Source organism: Macaca nemestrina, chromosome 15 (genome assembly GCF_043159975.1).
Source record: "Macaca nemestrina isolate mMacNem1 chromosome 15, mMacNem.hap1, whole genome shotgun sequence".
In the NCBI taxonomy this organism is placed as follows: Eukaryota; Metazoa; Chordata; class Mammalia; order Primates; family Cercopithecidae; genus Macaca; species Macaca nemestrina.
In genome coordinates, this window is record NC_092139.1 from 93910238 (window position 1) to 93935236 (window position 24999).

The window sequence follows — 24999 nt, forward strand, 5'->3', positions numbered from 1 at the left end:
TTTATTCTGAAATATTCTCAAAGCCCACCTGTAAGATAGGTCAGAACGACACTATGGTCAGGTCCCTCCTTTCACAGTTGAGGACACTGAGGCTGAAAGATGTTTTAAGACTTAATGTTAATCCAGATGGGGAATTGGGAAACGAGAATTATGACTCCTGACTTCCCACACAGTGCTCTTAGAAAATGGGGATCAGAGACAGAGCCTGGCGGGGGTCAAATGCTTAATAAAGAAAACTTACCTACTGTGCCCTGTTAATTTTTTTTTTTTTTTTTTTTTTTAGACTGAATCTTGCTCTGTCACCCAAGCTGGAGTACAGTGGCTCAATCTCAGCTCACTGCGATCTCTGGCTTCCAGGTTCAAGTGATTCTCCTGCCTCAGCCTCCAGAGTAGCAGGGACTACAGGCACACGCCACCATACCTGACTAATTTTTGTATTTTTAGTAGAGACGGAGTGTCATGATGTTGGCCAGGCTGGTATCTAACTCCTGACCTCACATGATCCACCCACCTTGGCCTCCCAAAGTGCTGGGATTATAGACATGAGCCACCGCGCCCCACACTCTGATATAGGTGCAATTGTACCCATTTTACAGATGAGAAAACAGAGACTCAGAGAGGTGAAGTGTTCTTGTGCAAAGTGACACAGGTCAGAAGTGACGGAGTCAGGACTCACACCCAGGTCTGCCTGACTACATAAGCCACCCTTTCGGCAATGAGATTAGTCCATTAATTCCAACTTCTCAATTAATAATAATAGTCAACATCAATTCATTAGTTCATCGTTTGGTTTATTACATCATATACATTACTCTCCCTACAACCTCAGAATAAATCATAAGGAAGCCAGGACATGCATTTAGTCCCATTGTACAGAAGAGGAAACGGGTTTGATAAGATGACACTTGTCTGAGCACATAAGAGGCAAAGTCAGGACTGGGCAAGGTGGCTCACGCCTGTAAGCACTTTGGAAGGCTAAAGCAGGTGGATCACCTGAGGTCAGAAGTTCGAGACCAGCCTGGCCAACATGGTGAAACCCTGTCTCTACTAAAAATACAAAAATTTGCTGGGTATGGTGGGGCACATCTGTAATCCCAGCTACTCGGGAAGCTGAGACAGGAGAATCGCTTGAACGTGAGAGGCAGAGGTTGCAGTGAGCCAAGATCGCACCATTGAACTCCAGGCTGGGCAACAAGAGTGAAACTCCATCAAAAAGAAAGAAAGAAAAAAAAAGAGGCAGAGTTAGGTTTGGGATCAGGTAATGAGGCTCCAGAGGTGGCAGTCATAGCACACCCCTTCCTCTGCCATGTCAGTGACCCAGGAAAATCTGTCAGTGTCCCTCTGTCTCTCTGCTCCCACTACCAGGATGACGGTTCACAGCGGGCAGACCAACAAGTCAGCTCTTCTCTACGACTCCCTTCAAACTGAGAGTGTCCCTTTTGAGGGCCTGCTGAGCGAGGGCGACACCATCCGTATCGAGTTCACGTCCGACCAGGCCCGAGCAGCCTCCACCTTCAACATCCGATTTGAGGGTGAGGGTCCCTGGGGGCTTCCCCTTCTCTTGTGGGGCTGGGAGTAGCCTGGGAGCAGGGAAAGCATGGGGAGATAGAAATCTGGGCTGCGAAGGATATGGGAAATCCTGTGGCCATGTGGATCCTTTGGTTTCCAAAGACAGGCTCTTGGTTTCATTAATAATAATGCCTACCATTAGCTGTGCACTTACTACGTGCTCAGTGCCTTCTGTGCATTGTCTCCTTGGATTTCAGCTTCTGCATCATGTTTGATCCTCATCACACTGAAACATTAGAACTGTTATTCTATCTGATTTTCGGTGAGGAAACTGAGGTTTAAGAAACTTGGGTGACCTGCCCAAGACCACCAGTGAACAAGGATGGAGTTAAGATCTCTGTCCATCCTGTACTGGGGAGCCCTTAAGCTCTGCTCCACTCCACCTAGTAGACCTCTTATAATTCAGCCACTTCTTCTTCCAAGAAGAATTTAGCAAGAGCGCCTCCTGCTGAGACCCTGACTCTTGAAGAAGGGATTCACTGGGCATTTCATGTATGTTGGAGGACCTTCTGTTCTGGCTTTGCCAAGAAAAGTTGGTTTTTATCATAGACAACCCTACAGTTTCCAGTGGCAAAAAAAAATCAGGGCTCTGAAGATCCTTCTGTGGAATCGGACGTGGAAAGGTATTAAAACACAACAACTCCACAGGGTGGAGAAGACAGAGATTCTTATTCCTATTTTAGATTTGTTTAAATGAGGCCCCAAGGAGTCAACTGGGTGGCCCCAGGGTTCTCAGCACATCGTCTGGAACCAGGACATGTGATTTGGTACTTGTTTTCTTTAGGGCTTTTCTAAACAGCACAGGAGACCCATCTTCTGAAATACAGCACCATGGGGTAGTCCCTGACTCATCTGAACTCCTGCCTCTCTTTGTTTCCCTTCCTCAGCGTTTGAGAAAGGCCACTGCTACGAGCCCTACATCCAGAATGGGAACTTCACTACATCCGACCCGACCTATAACATTGGGACTATAGTGGAGTTCACCTGCGACCCCGGCCACTCCCTGGAGCAGGGCCCGGCCATCATCGAATGCATCAATGTGCGGGACCCATACTGGAATGACACGGAGCCCCTCTGCAGAGGTGAGCGGACCCACGACACTCTTCCCATGGCACCCCAGGGACCTCCACCCTTCGGATGAGAAGACCAAGGCCCCAGCTTAGAGGCCTGTCCCCAGTTTTCATACCAATTTTAGGATTAGAACCCTTTCCAAGGTTCACTGTCCTTTGGTTCAGGGTTGGTGCAGGTCTTGAGAAAATTACAAAATGGGTAAATTTTAAAAGGTTCGCCTTCCTCCGGGCATAGGTCCCATAGTGCACAGCTTGGTGAGCTGAATACTGCATGGATTTCAGCTCGTAAATACTCCCTCTGCTATGCATGCTTGTGCAGTGCACAACCCATGCAACAACCCAGGGCAGCCCTGAATCTCACTAATAAGAATAATAATAGTTATTAATTGGTGTGTAATAATTATGCTACCAGTGCTTTGCTAAGGGTGTATGTGCATTATCTGATTTCAACCTCACCATAGCCTTATAAAGTAGATTCTATCAGCCCTATTTGCATGTGAGAAAACTAATGCTATGAAGTGACCTGTTTAAGAACACACTGAGGGGAATTGGCAGGGACAGGAATGGAACTCAGGTCTCTCTGCTCTCAGAGTACTGTGCTCTGAGCCCCACTGGACAGTGTTGGCTGCAGAGAACCCTCATCTACACAGGCTCCAGTGGACTGTCCTGCCAGTTTCCCCATATTCTTTTTGGCATTGTTGAGATGGAGACTCGTTTGGCTCACTGCAGCCTCTGCCTCCCGGGTTCAAGCAATTCTCCTGTCTCAGCCTCCTGAGTAGCTGGGGTTACAGGCATGGGCCACAACGCCCGGCTAATTCTGTATTTTTAGTAGAGACAGGGTTTCACCGTATTAGCCAGGCTGGTCTTGAACTCCTGACCTCAGGTGATCCACCTGCCTTGGCCTCCCAAAGTGCTGGGATTACAGGCATGAGCATCGCGCCCGGCCCATTTCCCCATATTCAAGGCCGCTGAGCCACCCTGAGCCTGGGTCTCCTGGTAGCATGTGGAGTAATGAAGGGTGCCCTCACTCTTGGCAGCCACCGCCTCAATGGCAGTTGGCGTGAAATCACAGCCTTGCCACGGTGAGGAATTGATCCCTATATTAGATGTGCCGGTTTAACAGAGCGGAATTTATTGGTGCTTTGGCCTCTGCCATGTTGAGAACTTTCCAAAGCGGTAAACACAGAGTGGAATTTAAAGGGCACCTGCCGCAGCCACATCTCTGCTTCCAGTTCAGGGCCGGGACCTGTCATAGCAACATTATCTAAATTATCGAGCAGCTACCACGTGCCAGGCGCTGTGCAGCATGTTTGACATTCATGAGCTTAAGCCTCAAAATCACCCAATGAGGCTGGCAGTGGTATTGCCCCCATTTTATAGAGAAAGGGAGCTGAGGCTCTGGGAAATTACATACCTCCTCTTACAGATTGTTAGCAGCAGAGACAAGATTGGAACCCTGGGACCACCTAACTTGAGTGAGCGGTCTCTTAGCCACTACTCACCCTGCAAAAGAGCAGAGGCTGTTGAGGAGTCATTCTGACCACTGAGCTCCATCCTTGGTCTTGAAAGAGCAATAGCGCTCCTTAGCCCAACTTTTACCAACTGTCAGCTGCAGGGCAGGCAGCTGGCCAGCTCTCATTTAATCATTACACACACACACACACACACGTGCTGGCTGCCTGAAGTAAAGGCACCTGTCCACAGTACACAGAGATTCACGGCTGACTTCATAGCCCACAGGGTTAGCCGCTATGCCACACTGACTTCTTTACAAATAAAGTCCACCTTCCTGCCTGTCTGTCTTTTACAGCCATGTGCGGTGGTGAGCTCTCTGCTGTGGCTGGGGTGGTACTGTCCCCAAACTGGCCGGAGCCCTACGTGGAAGGTGAAGATTGTATCTGGAAGATCCACGTGGGAGAAGAGAAACGGATCTTCTTAGATATCCAGTTGTGAGTATTTATAATGGGCTGTCCTCTAATTTGGCAAAATTTGGGAGATTGGGAAAGAAATTGCTCCTGCTTTATTCTTTCAACCAGTAGTAACTAAGCATCTACTATGTGCCAGGGACTGTGCAGAGAACAGGCATTCCCATAGTGAGATTGACAACAGCAGCGTGCGCGCGCACACACACACATACACACACAGAGAGAGAGAGAGAGAGAGAGAGAGAGTCCCTATCTTTGGGAAATTCAGTCTAAGGAAACAAATATGAAATGAGGGCATACACAAATAATTGCACACTCTAACTTCAATAAGGGATGTAAGGAGAGGTGAATGGTGCTATGAGATTCTATAACTGGAATTTGATATAAAGAGGAAGATCAGAAAAGTCTTCCCCAAGGTTCTGATACTAAAGCTCAGAACTAAAAGATGAGTTGGAGTGATGCATCCTAAATGAACAGAATGTGCAAAGGCCCTGTGGCAAGCATCTCATTTTCAAAGGACCGAATGGCCAGTGTGGCCAGGGAGAGGGGGGCACTATAACACTTGTTTACAGGACTACAGTTGTTTATTTTCCTGTTTGTCTCCCTCAACTAAACCAGAAGGTCCTCTCCACTGGGGCTGGGTCTGACCACCCTCTGTCTCCACAGTCTAACACAGAGCCTGATACACAGTAGATGTTCAGGAAATGATTGCTGAATGAAAAAAAAAATGTTTTTAATGAACAGACTTACTTGGCTGTGCGGCTGGGTTTCTCATATTCACAAGGGGTAACCATTAGATTCTCCATCCAGAATGTTCCCCGCTAGCTCCCCATGAGGGTGACATTTGCAGGGAAGCAGTTACTCTGGGCCAGATGCAAAAGTGACTGCTCTAAACATTTCTGTCTTAGGTCATTCTCACAAAGAACCCTGCCTGGGAGGTCATTAACCCCACTGTCTGAGAAGGCAGCAGAAATGCAGGGAGGCCACCCAGAAAGCCAGCGAGTAGCTGAAATTCAGGCTTCTGTGGCTTCTCAGTCATGCTCTTTCCACTGCCCCATGTGAGATGGGGGTGAGAAGTGGACAAAGACAGATGGTGGTGTCTGGAGCAAGCAGAATACAGAGTTCCCGGCAGACCCAGGTGGCAGACGGGAGGGTGGTTGGGGGAGGAGAGAGTGCTGAAACCCAGCAGGCTGGGGAAGCAGCACTCAGGGTTGTCTGGCTCTGCAGAGGAACCTTGCAAGAGAAAGAGACATTATTTTCAAATTATTAGTGACTGGCTTTTGAGGTTGTTCCTTAGATGCAGCAAGAGTGTCCTTAGGCTAGGTGCCGTGGCTCATGACTGTAACCCGAACACTTTGGGAGGCTGAGGCAGGAGGACTGCTTGAGACCAGGAGTTTGACACCAATCCCAACAACATAGGGGCATCCTATCTCTTCAAAAAAACAAAAATTAGCTGGGTGTGGTGGCACACGCCTGTGGTACCAGCTACTTGAGAGGCTGAGATGGGAGGATCTCTTGAGCCTGGGAAATTGAGGCTGCAGTGAGCCGTGATCATGCCACTGCACTCCAGCCCGGGTGACAAAGTAAGACCCTGTCTCAAAAAAAAAAAGTGTCCCCAGAGGTTGTCCCAGAACCTCCTTCTCCAGCGGAGTCAGAGACTTACACAGCTTGAATAGCCACCCCTTGTGGACTTGGGGTCAGGCCAATCTAAGAAAGAATTCCACCTCCTTCACATATGACTTTGGGCTGGGCTCACCTGTTCTCGCCTCTCTCTGGGCCTCAGTTTTTCTCTCCTGTAAGGGGGTCTTGGAATATCAATGCTTTGTGGCTGCTGGAGGCAGATTTTTCACGTTCCTTGCCCATTGCCTCAGTCCTCAATAAAGCTCATCCTCGTCTGGGCACAGTGGCTCACACCTGTAATCTCAACATTTTGAGAGGCTGAGGTAGGAGAATCACTTAGGGCCAGGAGTTCAAGACCAGCCTAGGCAACATAGTGAGACCCCCATTTTTACAAACAATTAAAAAAACTAGCCAGGCTTGGTGGCACCTGTAGTCCCAGCTACCTGGGAGGCTCAGGTGAGAGGATTACTTGAGCCCTGGAGTTCCATGCTGCAGTGAGCCATGATCACACCACTGCACTTCAGCCTGGGCAACAGAGTAAGACTCTGTCTCTAACAAAAAAGTTAAAATTAAAATTGAATTAAATAGACCTCATCCTCTTCCCCCCATTCGTTTCTCTCTGACTTCTAGAGTCTGGAATAAGATGCTTATTCATTCATTCCAAACAAATTGTTTGAGTGTCTACTATAAGGCAAGCATAATTTTATGTGCTGGAAGGGTTCTAATGGTTGTTTCTTCAGTGGTAAAATTCATATTAAAAAGAATGGAATGGGTTGTCTCTCTTAACTCTAGGGAAAAAATTACTGTGTACCCACTGTGTGCCAGTAGCAGGCTTAGCATTGAAGATACAGTTGTGAGAAAAGCAGGGCAGTCCTCACCCTGCATGCCTAGCAGGTGAGGCAGGGAAGAAAGTAAATGCAGTGTGAAAGGAGCAGTGACAGGCAGGTGAGGGCACCTGAGTGAAATCAGGAGGGCTCCCAGGAAGAAGTGACTTCTATAATACCATGAAAGAGAAGGTAGGCAGGTGATGGGGGGAAAAGAAGAATGCCCCGGCCAGGCATGGTGGCTCACGCTTGTAATCCCAGCACTTTGGGAGGCCGAGGTGGGTGGATCATTTGAGGTCAGGAGTTCAAGACCAGCCTAGCCAACATGGTGAAACCCCGCCTCTACTAAAAATACAAAACTTAGCCAGGCGTTGCGGTGGGCACCTGTAACCTCAGCTATTCAGGAGGCTGAGGCAAGAGAATCACCTGAACCTGGGAGGTGGAGATTGTGGTAAGCCGAGATCACGCCACTGCACTCCAGCCTGGGTGACAGAGTGAGACTCTGTCTCAGAAAAAAAAAAGAAAGAAAGAAAGAAAAAGAAAAGAAGAAGGAGGAAGAGAAGGAGGTGGAGGAGGAGGAGGAGAAGGAGAAGGAGAAGGAAGGAGAAGGAGAAGGAGAAGGAGAAGGAGAAGGAGAAGGAGAAGGAGAAGGAGAAGGAGAAGGGGAAGGGGAAGAGGAAGAAGGAGAAGGAGAAGGAGAAGGAGAAGCAGCAGCAGCAGCAGCATGTCCTACCTACATGATAAGGGCATCTGCAAAGCATCTATAAGCCTGGAAATGAGAGAGTGTGACCCACTTAATGGCATAAAGTTTAACGTGGCTGGAGCAAAGCATGGCAGGTGGGTAGGGGCTACAGAGGGAATGGATCCAAGGGAAGCTCTGGGGTCTTCTTAGCTGAAGCTTCACATAGAAAACTTTATTCTAAGGCTGCATCCCTTAGGAAGCCTTCTGTGTTGCCCCCTTGTCCTTGTCCATAAATACAAATTTATGGTTCCAGCTTATGAATTCCTTTCCCCAGAAGTTACCAGGAAAACCACCTGTCTTCAGCCAAGAGAAGGTACGACAAACTCCTGAGTTCTTGGCTTCTCTGGCAGAAGATCCCGCCCAGCTCTAGGCCCCATGAAGTCATCTATAATCCCCCCTCTTCTGCTTGGCTCTCCTCTTCTCGCCTCACAGGAAGCCTCCCAGATGGGTGGTTTTGCTTAAATAAGTCGGGCCCACATCTCCCTTTGGTGCCAGAGGTCTGGAGGAGGAAACAAGAAAATGGGAATCTTTACTTTCATCATCTCTAGGCATCAAATATTCAATTAACCTTCAGCCTGACACCAGATTGGGTTTTATTTCTACCACTAAGCATGCATGCGATGGGGCAGCCGATCTGGGAATCTCAAGCAATTAAAGCTTCCCCAAAGCCAGGCCACTGGTGTTAGCATCAGCAAGGGAGCCCTTGCAGCGGGGGCAGACTTTCTGTCTTCTGAACATTTTCGCAGTCGTAGATTGAGCGTTGACTAGGAGAGAGGACCCTCAGTTTCCTGCCTCCCTGCCCTGATACTCCATGCCCTCAGCAGCCCTGGACCCAGCACCTAGCCTCTCTGGGCCTTAGATTCCTCCTCTGCAAAATGATGGGCTGCCTTGAATCAAGGGTAGATGCAAATTCAAAATCATGAAGGGCCAGGCAACATAAATACAGGATTTAGAGCTGGTGTGAGATTATATGGAGGGGAGGGATCTGTGATGAATTAGGAAGTACATGCCCTATCTAAAATCATTTAAATTCAATTTTTATTTTATTTTATTTTATTTTATTTTTTGCGACAGAGTCTCACTGTCACCCAGGCTGGAATGCAGTGGTGCCGTCTCAGCTCACTGCAACCTCCAACTCCCAGGTTCAAGCGATTCTCCTGCCTCAGCCTCCCGAGTCGTTGGGATTACAGGTGTGCGCCACCACACCTGGCTAATTTTTGTATTTTTAATAGAGATGGGGTTTCACCATGTTGGCCAGGCTGGTCTCAAACTCCTGACCTCAGTTGATCTGCCCGCCTGCGCCTCCCAAAGTGCTGGGATTACAGGCATGAGCCACTGCCCCCGGTCATAAATTCAATTTTTAAAAATAGCATCCCCTCCTTCAAAAAAAAAAAAAAAAGTGCCTACTGGCTGCATCCAAACTGAGGGCCATCAGTTTGCCACTCTTGCAAACGATTAAGGTGATTGAAGGATTTAGCTCCTTTCTCGTTGCAGCAATGAAGAAATGCATGTTTTGAAGCACTTACTATTTTCAAGGTCTTTACTAACATTAATTTTTACCTTGTGTAAGTTAAAAATAAATTGTATTATTTGCTCTTTGGATTAATCCCATGAAGTAGGTGCAACTATTACATTTAATTATATCCTCTTGCTTCCTCACCAGTTCACTTGGATGTCTAAGAGGCATCTCAAATTAAACGTATTCTAAGTCAAACTCCTGATTCTCCCTCCTTATATCTATTTATAGGGAGATATTTATTTATCTATTATACCTATTTTACCCCATCTTTCCCATATGTGTAAGGTATGATCTATTCCACCTGCCGCTTGGGGAAAAATTCAAACAAACAACAACAGAAACAGAACCCTTGGTGTTATTCTGGCTCAGTGGAGTGCTGGCTTTTTTAGCAAGTTGGGGGCACAGTAGGCCACACCCCAATTGGTAGCATCTGTCAATTTCCGCGGTGTAAATACTCCCACTATGACCCGTTTCAAGCTAACAACGTAATGACAACAGGCTCTCCAAATGCCTGGACGTGTAACCATTAGCTCTCACAAGCCCGTATGAGCCTGCCCCCAGCCCAGCACACTCACTGTGAACCGGACCTTTCTCTTTCTCCCATACCCTGTGACCAAATCTTCAGGAAATCCTGTTGCTTCTACTCAAAAGTCAAAGTCTTCCCAGAGTCCAAGCAGTTCTGATACCTCCACTGCCACCTGCAGGGTCCAAGCCACCCCCGTGTCTTCCCGGGATTATTGCAATGGCCTTTGAGGTATCCTCGTTCCTACTTTTGCCCGCTCTGGGCTCTTTTTAACCAACACTCTGAGTGATCCTGTTACAACCTAAGTCATATCACCCATGCTCTGCTTGAAGTTCTGCAATAGCTCCCTGTTTTATTCGGAGGTAAAGCCAGTGTTCTCACAAAAGGCCCTACGGGATCTAGCTCTGGTTACATCTCCAGCATCACTTTATTCCTCTCTTCTCCTTTCTGTATGGTATATTCGACCATATTCGCCTTCTTGGCATTCCACACGCATACCTCAGGGCCTTTGCACTGCTGTCTCCTCTGCCATTGGGATGCTCTGCCTCAAATATCTGCAGAGCTTGCTCCCCAACTCTCCATCCTCTGACTTTGCTTCACTTCCAGAGCCCTCGCCACCACCCAACGCACTACACATTGTAGTATATCTTGAAGTATTTCAACTCCCACCACCTCCACCTGGAACGTCACCTCCATGAGAAGAGCAGGAGCTTATTTTCTGTCTTATTCACTGCTGTAACCCTAACATATAGACCAGTGCATGGCCCATTGTAGGTGCTTAATAAATAAAAGCCAATGAAATAAATATAGCTTGTACGATCATACAGACATGAGGCTTCAAAGGGAGAATTCGAACCCAAATTTGTGTTCTGCTGGCTATGATGCACATGGAGGGAAAGAAAGAAAGAGGGTCAGAAAAATATGGAAAGACTTTCTGGGGATGTGGCCTCCATTTTTTTAATAAATACAGGTTTGTTACATGACAAGGAACCTGGGTTGATAAGAAATAAATTTGGCTAAAAATTATCAAGTAAAGTATTAAATAACAGAAGTAGGAGGACTCCCCAAGAGAACATTTTATAGGGTTATGGTGTCAAAAGATGTGTCATCACAGACCTGAGAATCAGAATATCTAGCGGGAGGGGGACTTCAAGGTCCCCCAATCCAGCGATGCCGGGATATGCTGGCAGAGTTCAGGGACCAAGTGCCATGGCGCTTGGGAAGCCTATTTCATTCTCCCGGATATTCTGAGCACTGGACACTAAGCCAAGTAGGAAGTGATGATGGAACCACAGACAGGCTCAGAATGGGGCCAATAAGGGGGGCATCGCCCTCCCCAAGGCAGCTGTCATGACTTGCGTTAGGACAAGCAGCCAGCGTCATCCCGGGGCCTTAGGATTTGCAGTGATATCAAAATCGATTCAGTCCCAGTTTTAATCATCATGGACATGTGAGGACTGTCATTTTTGTCACTGAGCAAGTTTAATTCGATTCCACAAATATTTATTGAGCATCCACTATGTAGCAGGTATTGAGGCTGGGCCCTGGCAGTGAGCAAAACAGATGCAGCCCTGCCCTTGGGGAGCCATGTCGTAGGCTGACACAGCACCAGCAAGAGGAAATACAGCCCTCTGGGGGCCCAGAGTGAGGGAAGGTGAGCCTGGCTGAGAATGTGAGGGAGAAGCTGTTCTGAGAACAGTAAAGTCTAAGTCAGTTTTTCTCAACCAGGAGCTATCTTGTACCAGGGGACACTTGCCAATGTCTGGAGGCACTTCTGGTTGGGACAACTGGAGGGTGGGGTGGACAGCACCGCCAGCATCTACTGGTGACAGGCCAGGGATGCTGCTATGCATCCGACAATGCACAGGACAATACCCACCACAAAGAATGAGCTGACCCAAAATATCAATGGTGTTGAAGCAGAGAAACCCCGATCTATGCTAAGACCTGAAAGCCAGAGAGAAGATGGGCAGAGATGGAGGGGAACAGTGTTCCAGCCAAAAGGAACAACATGTGCTAAGGTCCAGAGGCAGGAAAGCACAGCTCCCTTCTTAACTGTCCATGATATTTAATATTTGCTGAGCACTTAGGATATCCCAAGCATTTACATCCTAGACATCTTCACGACAAGCACATGCCTTGGGTTCTGTTGTTATCTCCATTTTCCAGATGAGTAAACTGAGGCTCGGGGTGTTGGGAGAGTGCCTGTGATCGCACAGCTAGAAGCTGGTGGAGCTTGGACTTTCACCCCACTTGCCATGTCTCCAAGACCCTGTGTGTCTGGAGTTCAAGGACGCATCCATGAAGTAGGACAGCCTGGCAGTGAGTGGGACTCAGCCATGCCTTGAAGGCCACATTAGGGAGTCTGGGCTTCCCCAAATTGGGCAGCAGGAAAAGGGTTTAAGCACTTAAAGAGATTAAAGCTTTGCAGAAGGGAGCTGCGTCCTCTGGTCACCAGCCCGAGGCTCACGCCGACAAGCTTGGCACACGCTTGGCAGAGTGGCATCTGGACTTGGCACCTCCTCCCTCCCACAGAGGGAGTGAAAATAGCATCTCAACAGCCAGGGTTACGTGAGGCCCAAGAGCTGCTGGGTTTAATTTATCTTGCTTGGTTTTCCACTGACAGTTTTAGTAAACCAATTTGGGTTTGATAGTAAAAATAATTCCGTCCTCCAGGCCCCTCAGCCCTCCTAAGTGTTTGCAATTGTTATTTTTCACATCGACGAGGAGGAGGGAGTTTGCACTGCAGACCGAGCTGGGTAGGTGGCCCATAGTAGGCGCATGACTTAGCTGTCTGCTGAGTCATGAATGAGGACGTAAGCCACATGTGCCAGGCGAGAGGGGATCTCTAGCCCTCTTTGTCTACTGGGCAGTCTGTTGATACCATGGGCATGGCGGTTCTAATTAGTTACCATTTATTAAAAACCTACTATGTGCTAGGTGGACCCTGAGCTGCATCGTTTAGGTCCGTGAGCAATAATAAATGTGAACATTATTATGCAGAGATAATAATGACATAAATTAGAGCTAATGTGGGTAGAGATAATTACAGAAGGGTAATTACCCAAATTAGAGATAATGTATGCCAAGCACATTGCATGTTATCTGGCACGTAGTTGGTGCTTCACAAATGGAGACTACTATTATCAGGAATCCTCAGATAAGGCAGATATTATCATTACCACTTTATGGATTGGGTCATGAGAGCACAGAGAGGTTACGTGGCTTCCTCAGGTCACACAGCTAGCAAAGATGGAGCCCACACCATAGCCTCCACTTCCACTGACTTGAACAGCTTTCGGGGCACCAGCTGTGTGTCTCGGCAATGCAGCAATGACGCAAGAAGGCTCCCAGGCCTGTAGGGACTCAAAGTTCACGAAGGGACATACAGCCATAAACAGACAACATGGCAAATGTAAGCAAAGTCCTGTGGCTTGGAGAGGGAGTTGGGGAGGTAGACGGGAACTAGATTTATCTCTGTGAATTATGGAAATGTCCCTGAGAAGGTGACATCCAGAAGGAATCTTGAAGAGTGCCAGTTGCCCGGAGTTAATGGGAGAAAAGTGTCATAAGCAAAGGATTCAAGCAGTGATGACAGTGACCATTAGGCATGGAACAAATGCTCCGAACCACAGCATCAGTGAGAACCATCTGCCCTCATTGTTGGATGGAGGAAAGAAGGAGGGTGCATCAGCTTGGGATGAGTCAGGAGCCCTCAGGCTAAACCTTCTTTACACCCCAAATGCCGCCCTAACCCACCATGTATCCCTCCCAGCTCCATCAGAAATCTGCCTCTTACCCTAAAAACACAACTGAACAGAAACTGACATCCTAAGGGACTTCTCATATTGCTCTCCTCTCTCTCTCATTTATTCTCTCCCCCCACGCCCTCCCCAACTCTCAAAATAAATTACGGAAAGGAAAATAAGGGAACTAACATTGGTGAAGTCTTCGTGGAATAGAAGATCCGAGAGGGGCCCCAAGCTTAGCAAGTATCACACAGCAAGAGAGGACCAGAAAGACAACCTGCTTGTGGCCACAAGAGCTCAGCACAGGGGCCACAACCTTGAAGACACCTTACGGCCAAGGAGACATAAAAGCATCTAGAGTCAAAAAGAGGCGTATGTGAGTCCATCCTGATGTTCACCAGCTCTGTGGCCTCAGACAGATTATTGAAGGTGATGGTGCCTGCCCCCACAATGGGATATTTTGTTCACTTTATCCCCAGTGTCTGGTACAAAGAAAGTGCTTGATAAATATCTGTTGAATGAAAGAGACGGTAAGGCTGGGCACAGTGGCTCATGCCTGTAATTCCAGCACTTTTGGAAGCCAAGGTGGGAGGATCACTTGAGCCCAGGAGTTCAAGACCAGCCTGGGCAACAAAGCAAGACCCCGTCTCTGCAAATAATTTAAAAATTAGCCAGACATGGTGGCATGCAGCTGTGGTCCCAGCTACTTGAGAGGCTGAGGTGGGAGGATCACCTGAGCTCAGGTGTTGAGACCACCTTGGGCAACATAGTGAGACCCTGTTTCTAAAAAGAGAGAGAGAGAGAGAGAGAGAGAGGAGGTGGGTGTGTAAATTAATTAAGTCATGTAAAAGTTAAAATAACAAATAACATAAGGTTTCTGACACAAGATAGGCAGATAACCATAGCTAACACTATTTTTACCCCTACTATATCCCAGACTTTATGATAAATACAGGCACACATTATCTCATTGATGATGATGAAAGACCAACATCTGACATTCATTGAGTACTTACAACGTGCCAGTCTTTACGTGCTTTCTTTACCTATAGTAACTCATTTCACTCTCCAATGCAGTATCAGTACCCTATGCAATATCTACATCATGTCAGTATGACTACTCCTTTGTGCAGATGAAGAAACTGAGGCTGAGAGAGATGAAACTGCTTGCCCAAGGTCACACAACTAGAATGTGTGTAAGTCAGAGATGGTCTTAGAGACTTGAACCCAGGTCTCTAAGACCAAAGCCAGTTTGTAACCACACACACACACACACACACACACACACACAAAGGTAGCAAAGTGCTCCACATGGGAGAAATTCCCAGCTCCATCTTACAGAAGAAGAAATTGAGGCTCAGAATGTTTCCTGCTCCCTGTTTCCTGGACATCTGCTGCGAACATACATCTATCTCTGCAGGGAAAAAGTCTCAACCAGGCTCCAGCGTGCCTGCCTTTGCTCCTCCGCAAAGTTCCCAACGTTGCTCCCTGTTTGTGAGCCCCAGCACAGTTCTCTAACCAGGAAATAAAAAGGCCTAATAACAAACCCAGGTAACCATATGATTGATAGCTGCGGAACAGTCCTCTTCAGCCGCTGCCAACCTGTTCTGTGCTAAGTTAATTCCAAGCCCTAAAAATTAAGTGCCTTCTCCAGAGGCACTTCAGTTCTTCAAACAGAGATATAGCTGCTTTGGACTGTAAGACTTCTACCTGAGAGCCAGGCAAGGAGGAGGGAGATTCAAGAGTTGAGGACATTAGCCCTGGGAGAATAGATTTCCAGATATCAGCAAAAATAACAGGAGAAATGCCCGCGACAAAAATAAAACTGGCTGAACTCAGATTTTCTGGCCCATTAGCAAAGAGGAGACAGGATTTCCCTGGAGCCAAAAGTTCGAAGGCATTAGAAAAGGAGCAGAAAAGTTCATAGAGCCCAAATTCCATCATGTTGCAAATGAGGAAATTGAGGCCTAGAGATGGGAAGACATTGCCCCAAGACCACTGTATCAGTCAGCTATTGCCGTATAACAAACCATCCCAAACTCACTGGCATCAAACAGCAGGCATGTATTTCTGTTCATGAGTCTACAGGTCAGCGTGGTGCTTCTGGTCTTAGCTGGGTTCGCAGATGGGTCTCTGGGCGGCCACTGGCCTTCTTCACGTATTTGTGGGTGGGTTGGCTGTCGTGGTCTAGGTGGGCATAGACTGGGATTGACATAGACACGGATCTCTGCTCCAGGTGCCTCTCATCCTCCAATTGCTAGCTTGGGCTTGTTTCCGTGGTGACTGGCCAGGGTTTCAAGAAATGGAGAAGCAACATTCAAAGCCTCTTGAGCCCAGACTAGGAAGTGGCACAGCAGTGCATCTGCCATATCCTATGGCAAGCCACAAAGCAAGGCCCAGCCCAGAGATATGGTGTGGATACAGAGAGGGGCCAAGCTTTGGGATCATCTTTGCTCTCAAGCTACCATGACCACAGAAGAGTGGAGACTAGAACTCAGGTCTCCTGGTTCCAGCCCAAAGTTCCAAATGATATCACTGTGTACAATGATCCCATGAGGTCTGAGCATCATTATCCCCATTTTACAGATGAGGAAACTGAGGCTCAGAGAGCTGAAGGAACTTGTGTAAAATCTCACAGCTAGGAAGAATAAGAGATAAGATTTGCACCTAGGGCTTGGTGCCTGGCATAGAGAAGACTCAGAAAACGTTTCTTTCCCTACGTGAGGCTTTCAGCATGTGGGAGACACTCTGGAACGATCTTGAATTCCTTCAGGGACAGGAAGAAGCCTTCACCTACAGTAAGAAGTCTTGGGTTCTAGTCTCAATTCTTCCACTGAGTGGCTGTGTGACCTTGGATGAAGTCACCCCACTTCTCTGGGCCTCGGTTTCTTTCATCTTTCAAATGAAAATAACAGTGGCACCCATCTCTTCGAGTTCCTGAGATGATGAAATTATACCATGTGCAGAAGCACTTGGCAAGGGCTTGGTACATTACACACACTCAACAATTTAATTGGCAGCTGTGATGACGATTAATTCCTCCCATGGCCCATGGTCCTGTGTACAAACTGAGCTCGTTTGCATAATCACACACACAACACACACACACACACACACACACACACACACACACACACATTGATCCCTCTGAGCTTGCAGTTTGAGTGTTACAGTAGGAATGAAGAGAATCCATACACAGTTCTTACCCAGGTATCCCACCTAAATGATTACCTTCCTCTTCCCCACGATTTGCAGGGGATTGCGGTGGTAACTTGGAAACACAAGCACCACGGGTAGGTCCTCCACCAACTCATGCCTGTGTTCTGCTCCTCAGCCACGCCACGCTCTTCTCACCTTGGTGATTGCAAGAGCCTACTCGGGAGGAGACCTGCTCTCTGTCTGAGCTGGACATTGCCTTATTGGTGCGCCCCCTACAAACTCAAGGCATTCTAATGCAATTAGACCTGACATCTTAGGGAGATACGACTGCTTGTTTTACGAGTCCCTGACATGCACTGTCCTCCTGCACTTACTATTCAACGAGTGTTTATTGCGGGCACACCATGTGGCTAGAGTTGCATCCAATTATCAGAGGTCTGGAGATGACAATAATCACTCACATGGATTACTGTGGTGCCAAAACACCCACATGCCCTTACCTTTGTGCCAAGCTCTGTTCTGAGCACGTTACCTCTTAGTTAATTCTCAAAGCTACCTAGGAGAGTCACATGATGTGTTCTCCATGTAATAGATGAGAACAGCATTCCTCCTCGGAGGGGTAAAATGGCTCGCCACTTAGACCCAGGAGTGCCAGCCTCACACCTCTCATCACCCCTCAACCCTGCTTCACAGAGTAGAACCGACTTCATCCTGAGGGCAGCCACCCTCCCTTGAGAGCTGAGCAAGCAAGCAGTGTAGTCAGACCTGCCACTTAGACAGCACCCCTGGGAGGAAGGCAGAGGTGGGTGGAGGTGGCAGGAAGCCAGGCAGGAGGCAGATGGGCAGCAGCACTGGTCTGGCCTGGTCCTGTGATGACCCAGGCCTGGTCCTGTGATGGCCAAGGCCTGGGGAAGCTCCTGCAAGCCCCTCTGGGGCCTTCCGGGGAGAAGCTGGGACAAGCCCTCCAGGTTTCAAAGGGTTCGGTTTTCCTGGAGGAGTTCCCACGACAGGTGGGGGCGGCCCCTGCGTACAGTTTCCTGGGGGTGTTCTGGCTGCTCGGATTGGCCACACCGAGGCTTTCTCCAGGGGAGGCCTTCAAGAGTATGTGCACGATGCAGATGCAGAACGGCAGGAGGCGGCGACCCCAGCCACTGCCAGCTTCTGCTGGGAAAAGCTCCGTCAACTCTTCTTCCAGCAATGCAGAGCCCTGGCCCACCGCCCTCTGCACACGTGCGTGTCTGTGTGTGTGCGGTAGTATATACCACACACCACACACACACCACACAACACTACACACACCACACACATACACCCACACACACAACACACACAACACACAACACTACACACACCACACACATACACCCACACACACACCACACACACTACACAATGCTACACATACCACACACCCTAACACACACCACACACACACCACACAACACTACACACACCACACGCCCTAACACACACACAACACATGACACTACACACACCACACACCCTAACACACACCACACACACACCACACACACTCCACACATGCCACACCACATGACACTACACACAACACACACACCACACAATGCTACACACACCACACAGTCTAACACACACAACACACACCCCCATACACACTATGCACCACATGACACTACATACACCACACACACACCACACACACCACACACCACATGACACTACACACATCGTACACACACCACATACATAACACACACACACCCATGCACACACCACATGACACTACACACACCACAGACACCCGTGCACACACACACCACACACCACACCAGCACACACACACCACACATGCCACATGACACTACACACACCACACACCCAACACACACACCACATGACACTAAACACACACCACACACACCACACACACACCACACACACACACCACATGACGCTAAACACACACCACACACACACCACACATACCACATGACACACGACACACACACCACCTGACACTACACACATCACACACACCACGCCACACACCACACACACACATACTGCCACACACACATCCAACCTCACCAGCCGATCACGTGTCCCTCGAGGCGAGCTCTCGCACCCTGACTTAGATGCCCCGGAATGTAGACGACCCTGGGTTCCACTCCGTGTTTTATAAAACTGGGGAAGCTTACATACGGAAAAAGGAAGCAATGTGGGCAATGCCACAGAGGAAATTCCTGGAAGGGCCACAGATGCCATCTGGGGTCACCCCTAGGTCTGGAAAACTCAGGCCTCAGCAGCCTATTTCTAAAGCCTTGTATCCCCAGATCAACCCCTTCCTTGATATTGAATGGGGAAATGGGGAAAGTGTGTGGATCCAGCCTGCTCCACAGAGAGAAGCATGTAGTGGCTTGGTCATGACCATTGTTAATGGACTTTTTTGCAATTTGTGTATTCTGAGATTTGCATCTGGGGAAACTGAGACCCGGGCTGGGAAGCCTCTTGTCCAGTCACAGGTCAGAAAGACCCTTACTGAGGTCTCGTCATGCCAGGATTTGTTGCCACCCCGCCCTTGCCCCTCAGCAGGGTGCCTAGTTCCTTATAAATAGTTTTTGTAATAGAGGAAAAATACTCTCGTAGTGGAATTCCTGACATTAATTGTCATTTACGGCTCTCAACATTATCCCCATTTTACAGGTGGGAACACTGAGGCTCAGAAAGGCTAATCTGCTTCCTCAAGGTCCTCCAGCTAGAATTTGAACCTGTTCTCTTAATGCTGCCTCCTGAGCTGGAGGTGAAACACCAGGGTAGTTAAGGACAGCCGTCTTTGTAGGCAAAGCATCTGGGGAGCTGTTGGGGTTTCCTGGTCATGGTTCTGGGTGTAAAACATTATCAGTGACCTTGCCAGAGCGTCGCCCGCTGCCTTCAGAGATGGCTCAGTCCAGGGACGTGGAAATGAGAAACTGCTTAAGCTGCCTGTGGCGGCAGGCCCAGAGGGATGGCAGGCCGAGAACGGGAATCTCTTTCCTACTCTTTTTCTCTTTGAGAATAAGAAGGAAATTGAGAAAAGGGAGAAAGGAGGAGGAAATGGAGAAAAGGAAGAAAAGAAGAAAGGCGATGGAGACTGGGAGCCTCTCTGAAATCAGGGCTGTGTCTCATTCAGGCTGAAAACTCCGGGTCTGCGGCCCTCGGTCCCAGCTGCCCGGGGAACCCCCTGGGGATGGGAGTTTTAAGCGACACTAATGCCCAGTCTCCACCCCCAGAGTTTCTGATGGCCTGATTTGTCTGGAGTGCAGCCTGGGATCAGGAGTTTTTAAATCTCCCCAGGGATTCTGATGTGCAGCCAGGATTGAGAACCATGGGGTAGTGGGTTCACAGCCTGGAGTAGACAAGCGTTTTGGTGAATATTTTTGGAGAGAAATGGGGAGGAAGAGAGGGTGGAAGGAAAGGAAGAAAGAAAGAACAAAGAAGAGACTAAGAAAACAGGCCAGGCACGGTGGCTCAAGCCTGTAATCCCAGCATTTTGGGAGGCCAAGGCGGGTGGATCATCTGAGGTCAAAAGTTCGAGACCATCCTGGCTAACACGGTGAAACCCCGTCTCTACTAAAAATACAAAAATTAGCCAGGGACGGTGGCAGGTGCCTGTAGTCCCAGCTGCTTGGGAGGCTAAAGCTGGAAAATAGCTTGAACCCGGGAGGCGGAGGTTGCAGTGAGCCAAGATCATGCCTTTGCACTCCAGCCTGGATGACAGAGTGAAACACCATCTTAAAAAAAAGAAAAAAAGAAACAAAAAGAAAAGTCATCATTTTTGTGTGTTTTAAAGTGTCCTATTAGGGAGCCAAAGATACTGGTTTTCTACGTCCTCCCTGGAGCTGACATGGTTTCTTGTCCTGTCTGCCATTTTATCAAATTACATTGAAAGCAAATTTAATTGGGTTTCACTGGGTCAAAGGTCCCTAGGCAATTCTGTGGTGCTGAGAGGTGCCTGGCAAAGTTGTGCCGCATCTGAAAGGAGCACAGAGGCCTTAGGATCTGGGCCTTTGGGGCTCAGTCTACTCCTCTGTAAAATGGGATTCATAACGTTTTTTTCTCTGACCACCTGACTATGTGGGTAAGGGGATCAGATGAGAAAACAGATACAAAACAACTTTAAACATGTCCCTTCTAAGGCCTTCAAAAAAAAAAAAACTACAAATATTTTATCAAAGTTTTAATGCATACAACTGAATTTACAGGTTTTGATTCTTGTTTTTCTTTCCTTTAGATCCTATGATTTATTTCATCAGTATCTCTACTGTTCCGTAAAGATCTTGCCTGAAGTGCAAGATAGTGTTTTCTTAGGAAAGTCATTTAATTCTCCTGAGCCTCAGTTTCCTCATCTGGAAAATGGACATAAATTCGCTGTCATTCCTTCATTTAAGTGACCTTTAGTTCACCTGTGCCAAGTCCTGGATGGCCTCCAGGAATCGGGGTAAAGACATGTGACTTCAGGGAGCCAATACAGGCAGATGAAGGTTGCTGGTCTGTTGCTCAGGCTTTGTCTTCCAGAAACATCTGTTTGGATTCTGACACTGCTATATAACCAGCTGTTTGAGCGTGAGCATGTTTCCTCACCTCTGGGCACCTCAGTAGGCTTATCTGTGAAATGGGTGTGAATAGTCATACTTACGGGGTTAGTCCGAGGATAAGATGAAATGGTGCATGTAAAGTGCTTTGAAAAGCACTTGAAAACCTTAGCTAATTATTACATAGCTGTAAATGCAGGGTGGACAGAGGGATCCTGGGGAATTAGTAAGGTGTTGTCTAGCAGAGAAGAGAGAAGAGGGCTTTCGAGGTAGAGAGACCAGCATGAGCTAAGGCAAGAAAGATGGAGACTTTAAGGGTCTAGGGGCTGCAAGGGGCTTGGTGTACTGGGTGTTTGAGACAGCAAGAGATGGGCTGAGACCCAGCTGTGGACTTCCTGGGAGGTCAGGCTGAGAAACTGGACTTGAGTCTGTGGGCTAATTTTTGCGGTTTCCACAGTCCGGTTCTATTACCAGCTACTTCTTTTTGTGTTACCGTTTTTGTTTTTCCGAAAATGCATGTAAATTGGCTTGCCTTTTCCCTTGGCTTACTCCAACCAAAATAATGTCCATGAAATTAGAAGTTTGATGTGCAAACCATATATTTATATATTTTTCTAATTCGCATTTAAAGAAATGCATAAACATTAGACATTTTAAAGTATGTTTGCCTACCTAAAATCGTCCTGTGAATGAGGCTCGAAAAAGCCTTTTAAAGGCAAGATTTCTAAGCCAAGGGTCAACCGTTTGTTTAGAAAGGAATAAGGAAAAGAAAGGGGGCTTGCTCATCATGCCTTTCTATGCCCTCTCTGGAATATTGACTCTAGTTCAATAGTTACCAACCTCACCTACCACCTACTCCCCATATCCAGGCTCCTGATTGGTTGGGGTAAAAAGGGCACCTCCGGGAAGTCAGCCCATTCCATGCTTAGGCATGCACTGCCCTCTGCAGGTGAGGAGAAGGATTACATTACCCGAGATGGCTTCGCTGGTCTGTGTCAGATTCTAATTTGCGTTCTATCCTCACCTCTTCCACCCTCTAGACCCCAGTGAAAGCAATGAGGGTCCCTTAGGCTGTTTTTATCCTTTTTGAAGAGGTACTACATTCACATGATTCAAAATTCAAAGGTACAAAAGAGTCTACTGTGAAAATTGAGTTTCCCATCCTTCCCCAGCAAACAGCCCCTCCCTGGCTCTCCTCCCTAAATGCAATTACTTTCTTATGTATCTTTCCCCAGATCTTTCTAAATATTTCAAAAACCATAACAGAAACCTCTTATCTATCAAAATTAAGCCACCCAGACTAAGTAACTAGATTAACACTGATTTTATTGCAAACTCCGTTATACCTGATCAATAATAACCATGAACAAAACACAAAGAATATTTGTTACCAAGAAATGTAAAATGTTAGGGAGACAAAATCTTTTTAAAACAAGAAGTCTGGGCTGGGCGCGGTGGCTCAAGCCTGTATCCCAGCACTTTGGGAGGCCAAGGCAGGCAGATCACCTGAGGTCAGGAGTTTGAGACCAGCCCAGCCCAGCCAATGAAACCCTGCCTCCACTAAAAAGCACAAAAATTAGCCGGGCGTGGTGGCACGTGCCTGTAATCCCAGCTACTTGGGAGGCTGAGGCAGGAGAATCGCTTAAACCCAGAGGGTGGGGGTTGCAATGAGCTGAGACCACACCACTGCACTCCAGCCTGGGCGACAGAGCAAGACTGTGTCTCAAAAATAATTTTTAATTTAATTTAAAAAAAAAAGAAGTCTGTAATACAAAAATCACAGCTAGAAAGGAGGAATAGCTTCTAGTGTTCTATAACACTGTAGGGTGACGACAGTTAACAATAATTGGTTGTATATTTTCAAATAGCTGGAAGAGAGGATTTTCAGTGTTCCCAACACAAAGAAATGATTGATGTCTAAGGTGATAGATATGCTAACTACCCTGAATTGATTAGTACACATTTTACTATGTAACGAGATATCACTTTGTACCTAATAAATATGTACAATTATGTGTTAATTAAAAACTAGAAATAAATAAATTGGAAGCATTTTTTTAAATGAAAAAAAAAATAGGAAGCTCATAGAGAGCAATATTACCTTAGTTGGGGAAAAAAGTTGGAAATCACAGGTTTAATCAAACCAACATTAGCAGTGATATCACAAGAACACAACAGGCACACTAGGATTGGAGGGGTAGAAAGGGATGTTCTCATTCCACAGAATTTTTTTTTTTTTGAGACAGAGTCTCACTCTGTTGCCCAGGCTGGAGTGCAGTGACGTGATCTCAGCTCACTGCAACCTCCACATCCCAGGTTCAAGCAATTCTCCTACCTCAGCCTCCCAAGTAGCTGGGACTACAAGCGCATGCTACCATGCCCAGTTTATTTTTATACTTTTTGTAGAGATGGGGTTTCACCATATTGGCCAAGCTGGTCTTGAACTCCTGACCTCAGGTGACCCACCAACCTTGGCCTCCCAAAGTGCTGGAATTACACGTGTGAGCCACCGTGCCCGGTCCAGATTTTTTGTTTGTTTGTTTTGTTTTTTGTTTGATTGTTGTTGGGGTTTTTTTTTTGTGTGTGTGTGTTGTTTTTTTGTTTTGTTTTGTTTTTTGAGACAGCATCTCACTGTGTCACCCATGCTGGAGTACAGTGGTGCAATCAAAGCTCACTGCAGCCTCAACCGCCAGTGCTCAAGTGATCTCCCCATCTCAGCCTCCCGAGTAGCTGGGACCACAGGCATATGCCACCGTGCCTGTCTAATGTTTTTATTTTTTATAGAGATGGGGGTTTCACTATGTTGCCCAGGCCAATCTTGAACCGCTGAACTCAAGTGATCCTCCAGTCTTGGCCTCCCAAAGCGCTGGGATCACAAGCATGAACCACCATGCCCAGCTATAATGAAAATTTTATATGTGGTTTTTTAAGTCATGTTTTCTGATACAAGACTCAGTCGGGGCACACTTCTTGAAAACGTGTATATGTAGCTTTCATGGGCTGTTGTATAAAATTGTGGTTCAGATCTCAAGCTGTGGCATCAACAGACCTAGGTTTGAACCCTGACATTCCTGGTTGAGCCTCAGTTTCCCTATGTGCATAAAGGAGCAAGTCCTACTTTGTGAGGTTGTTTGAATGCTTGATACTTGGCAGACAGCACTGTTGTTATTCAAAAGCTAAATGTGGGTCCTGGGAAATGCTTTCTCAGCTATCCAATGGGACCGGTGTTTTCACTGCCCTGAGAAAGGCAGGAGTTAAAGGAAGCAGCCAGAAGTGGGAACACTAAATGGCATGTCCACAAATGGCTGCTCAGGACCTTGTAGGGGCCACAGAATGTGACCAGAGCAGGGTCATTTTGGGGAAGGAGAGGAGGTTAGACAAGCTGGACAAGCCAGTGGGTTGGCTTTGGAGTGGTCTCTCAGGCATGCAGGGTGTCAGGTGGCATCGGACTCGACTCTGGTGACCTGCATATCCAAGAAGAATGAAGGCATGACCAACAAGGAGCCCTAGAGGCAGGCGGGGCAGAAATCCCTTGGGTCAACCTCCCTCTGATATCGAAGTTTTCAACTTAACCCCTGGGGAGCAAGTGCTGAAAGCAGCCAGGGCACTGGCTGAGAGAAGTCCCCTTCCCAAAGTTGGAGCAGGGAAGAGTCCAGTTGGGGTTAGGGTCCTAGGTAGGGGTTGGGGTCAAAGCCACAGTCCACTCTGTGCAAGAGCTGAGCCCAAAACCTGGCCCTATGCCCTGA

General features: G+C 47.6%; 1 protein-coding gene across 11 annotated transcripts in view; it reads left to right on the forward strand.

Moving 5' to 3' along the window:
* Positions 1-24999, forward strand: part of LOC105495710 (seizure related 6 homolog like) — a 215873-nt gene that overhangs the window by 140506 nt on the left and 50368 nt on the right. For all 11 annotated transcript variants that reach the window (XM_011765435.3, XM_011765436.3, XM_011765437.3 and 8 more), the window contains exons 7-9: positions 1366-1532; positions 2457-2651; positions 4450-4588. In XM_011765435.3, the coding sequence (XP_011763737.1) occupies positions 1366-1532; positions 2457-2651; positions 4450-4588 (501 nt within the window). The remainder of the gene's footprint in view (positions 1-1365; positions 1533-2456; positions 2652-4449; positions 4589-24999) is intronic.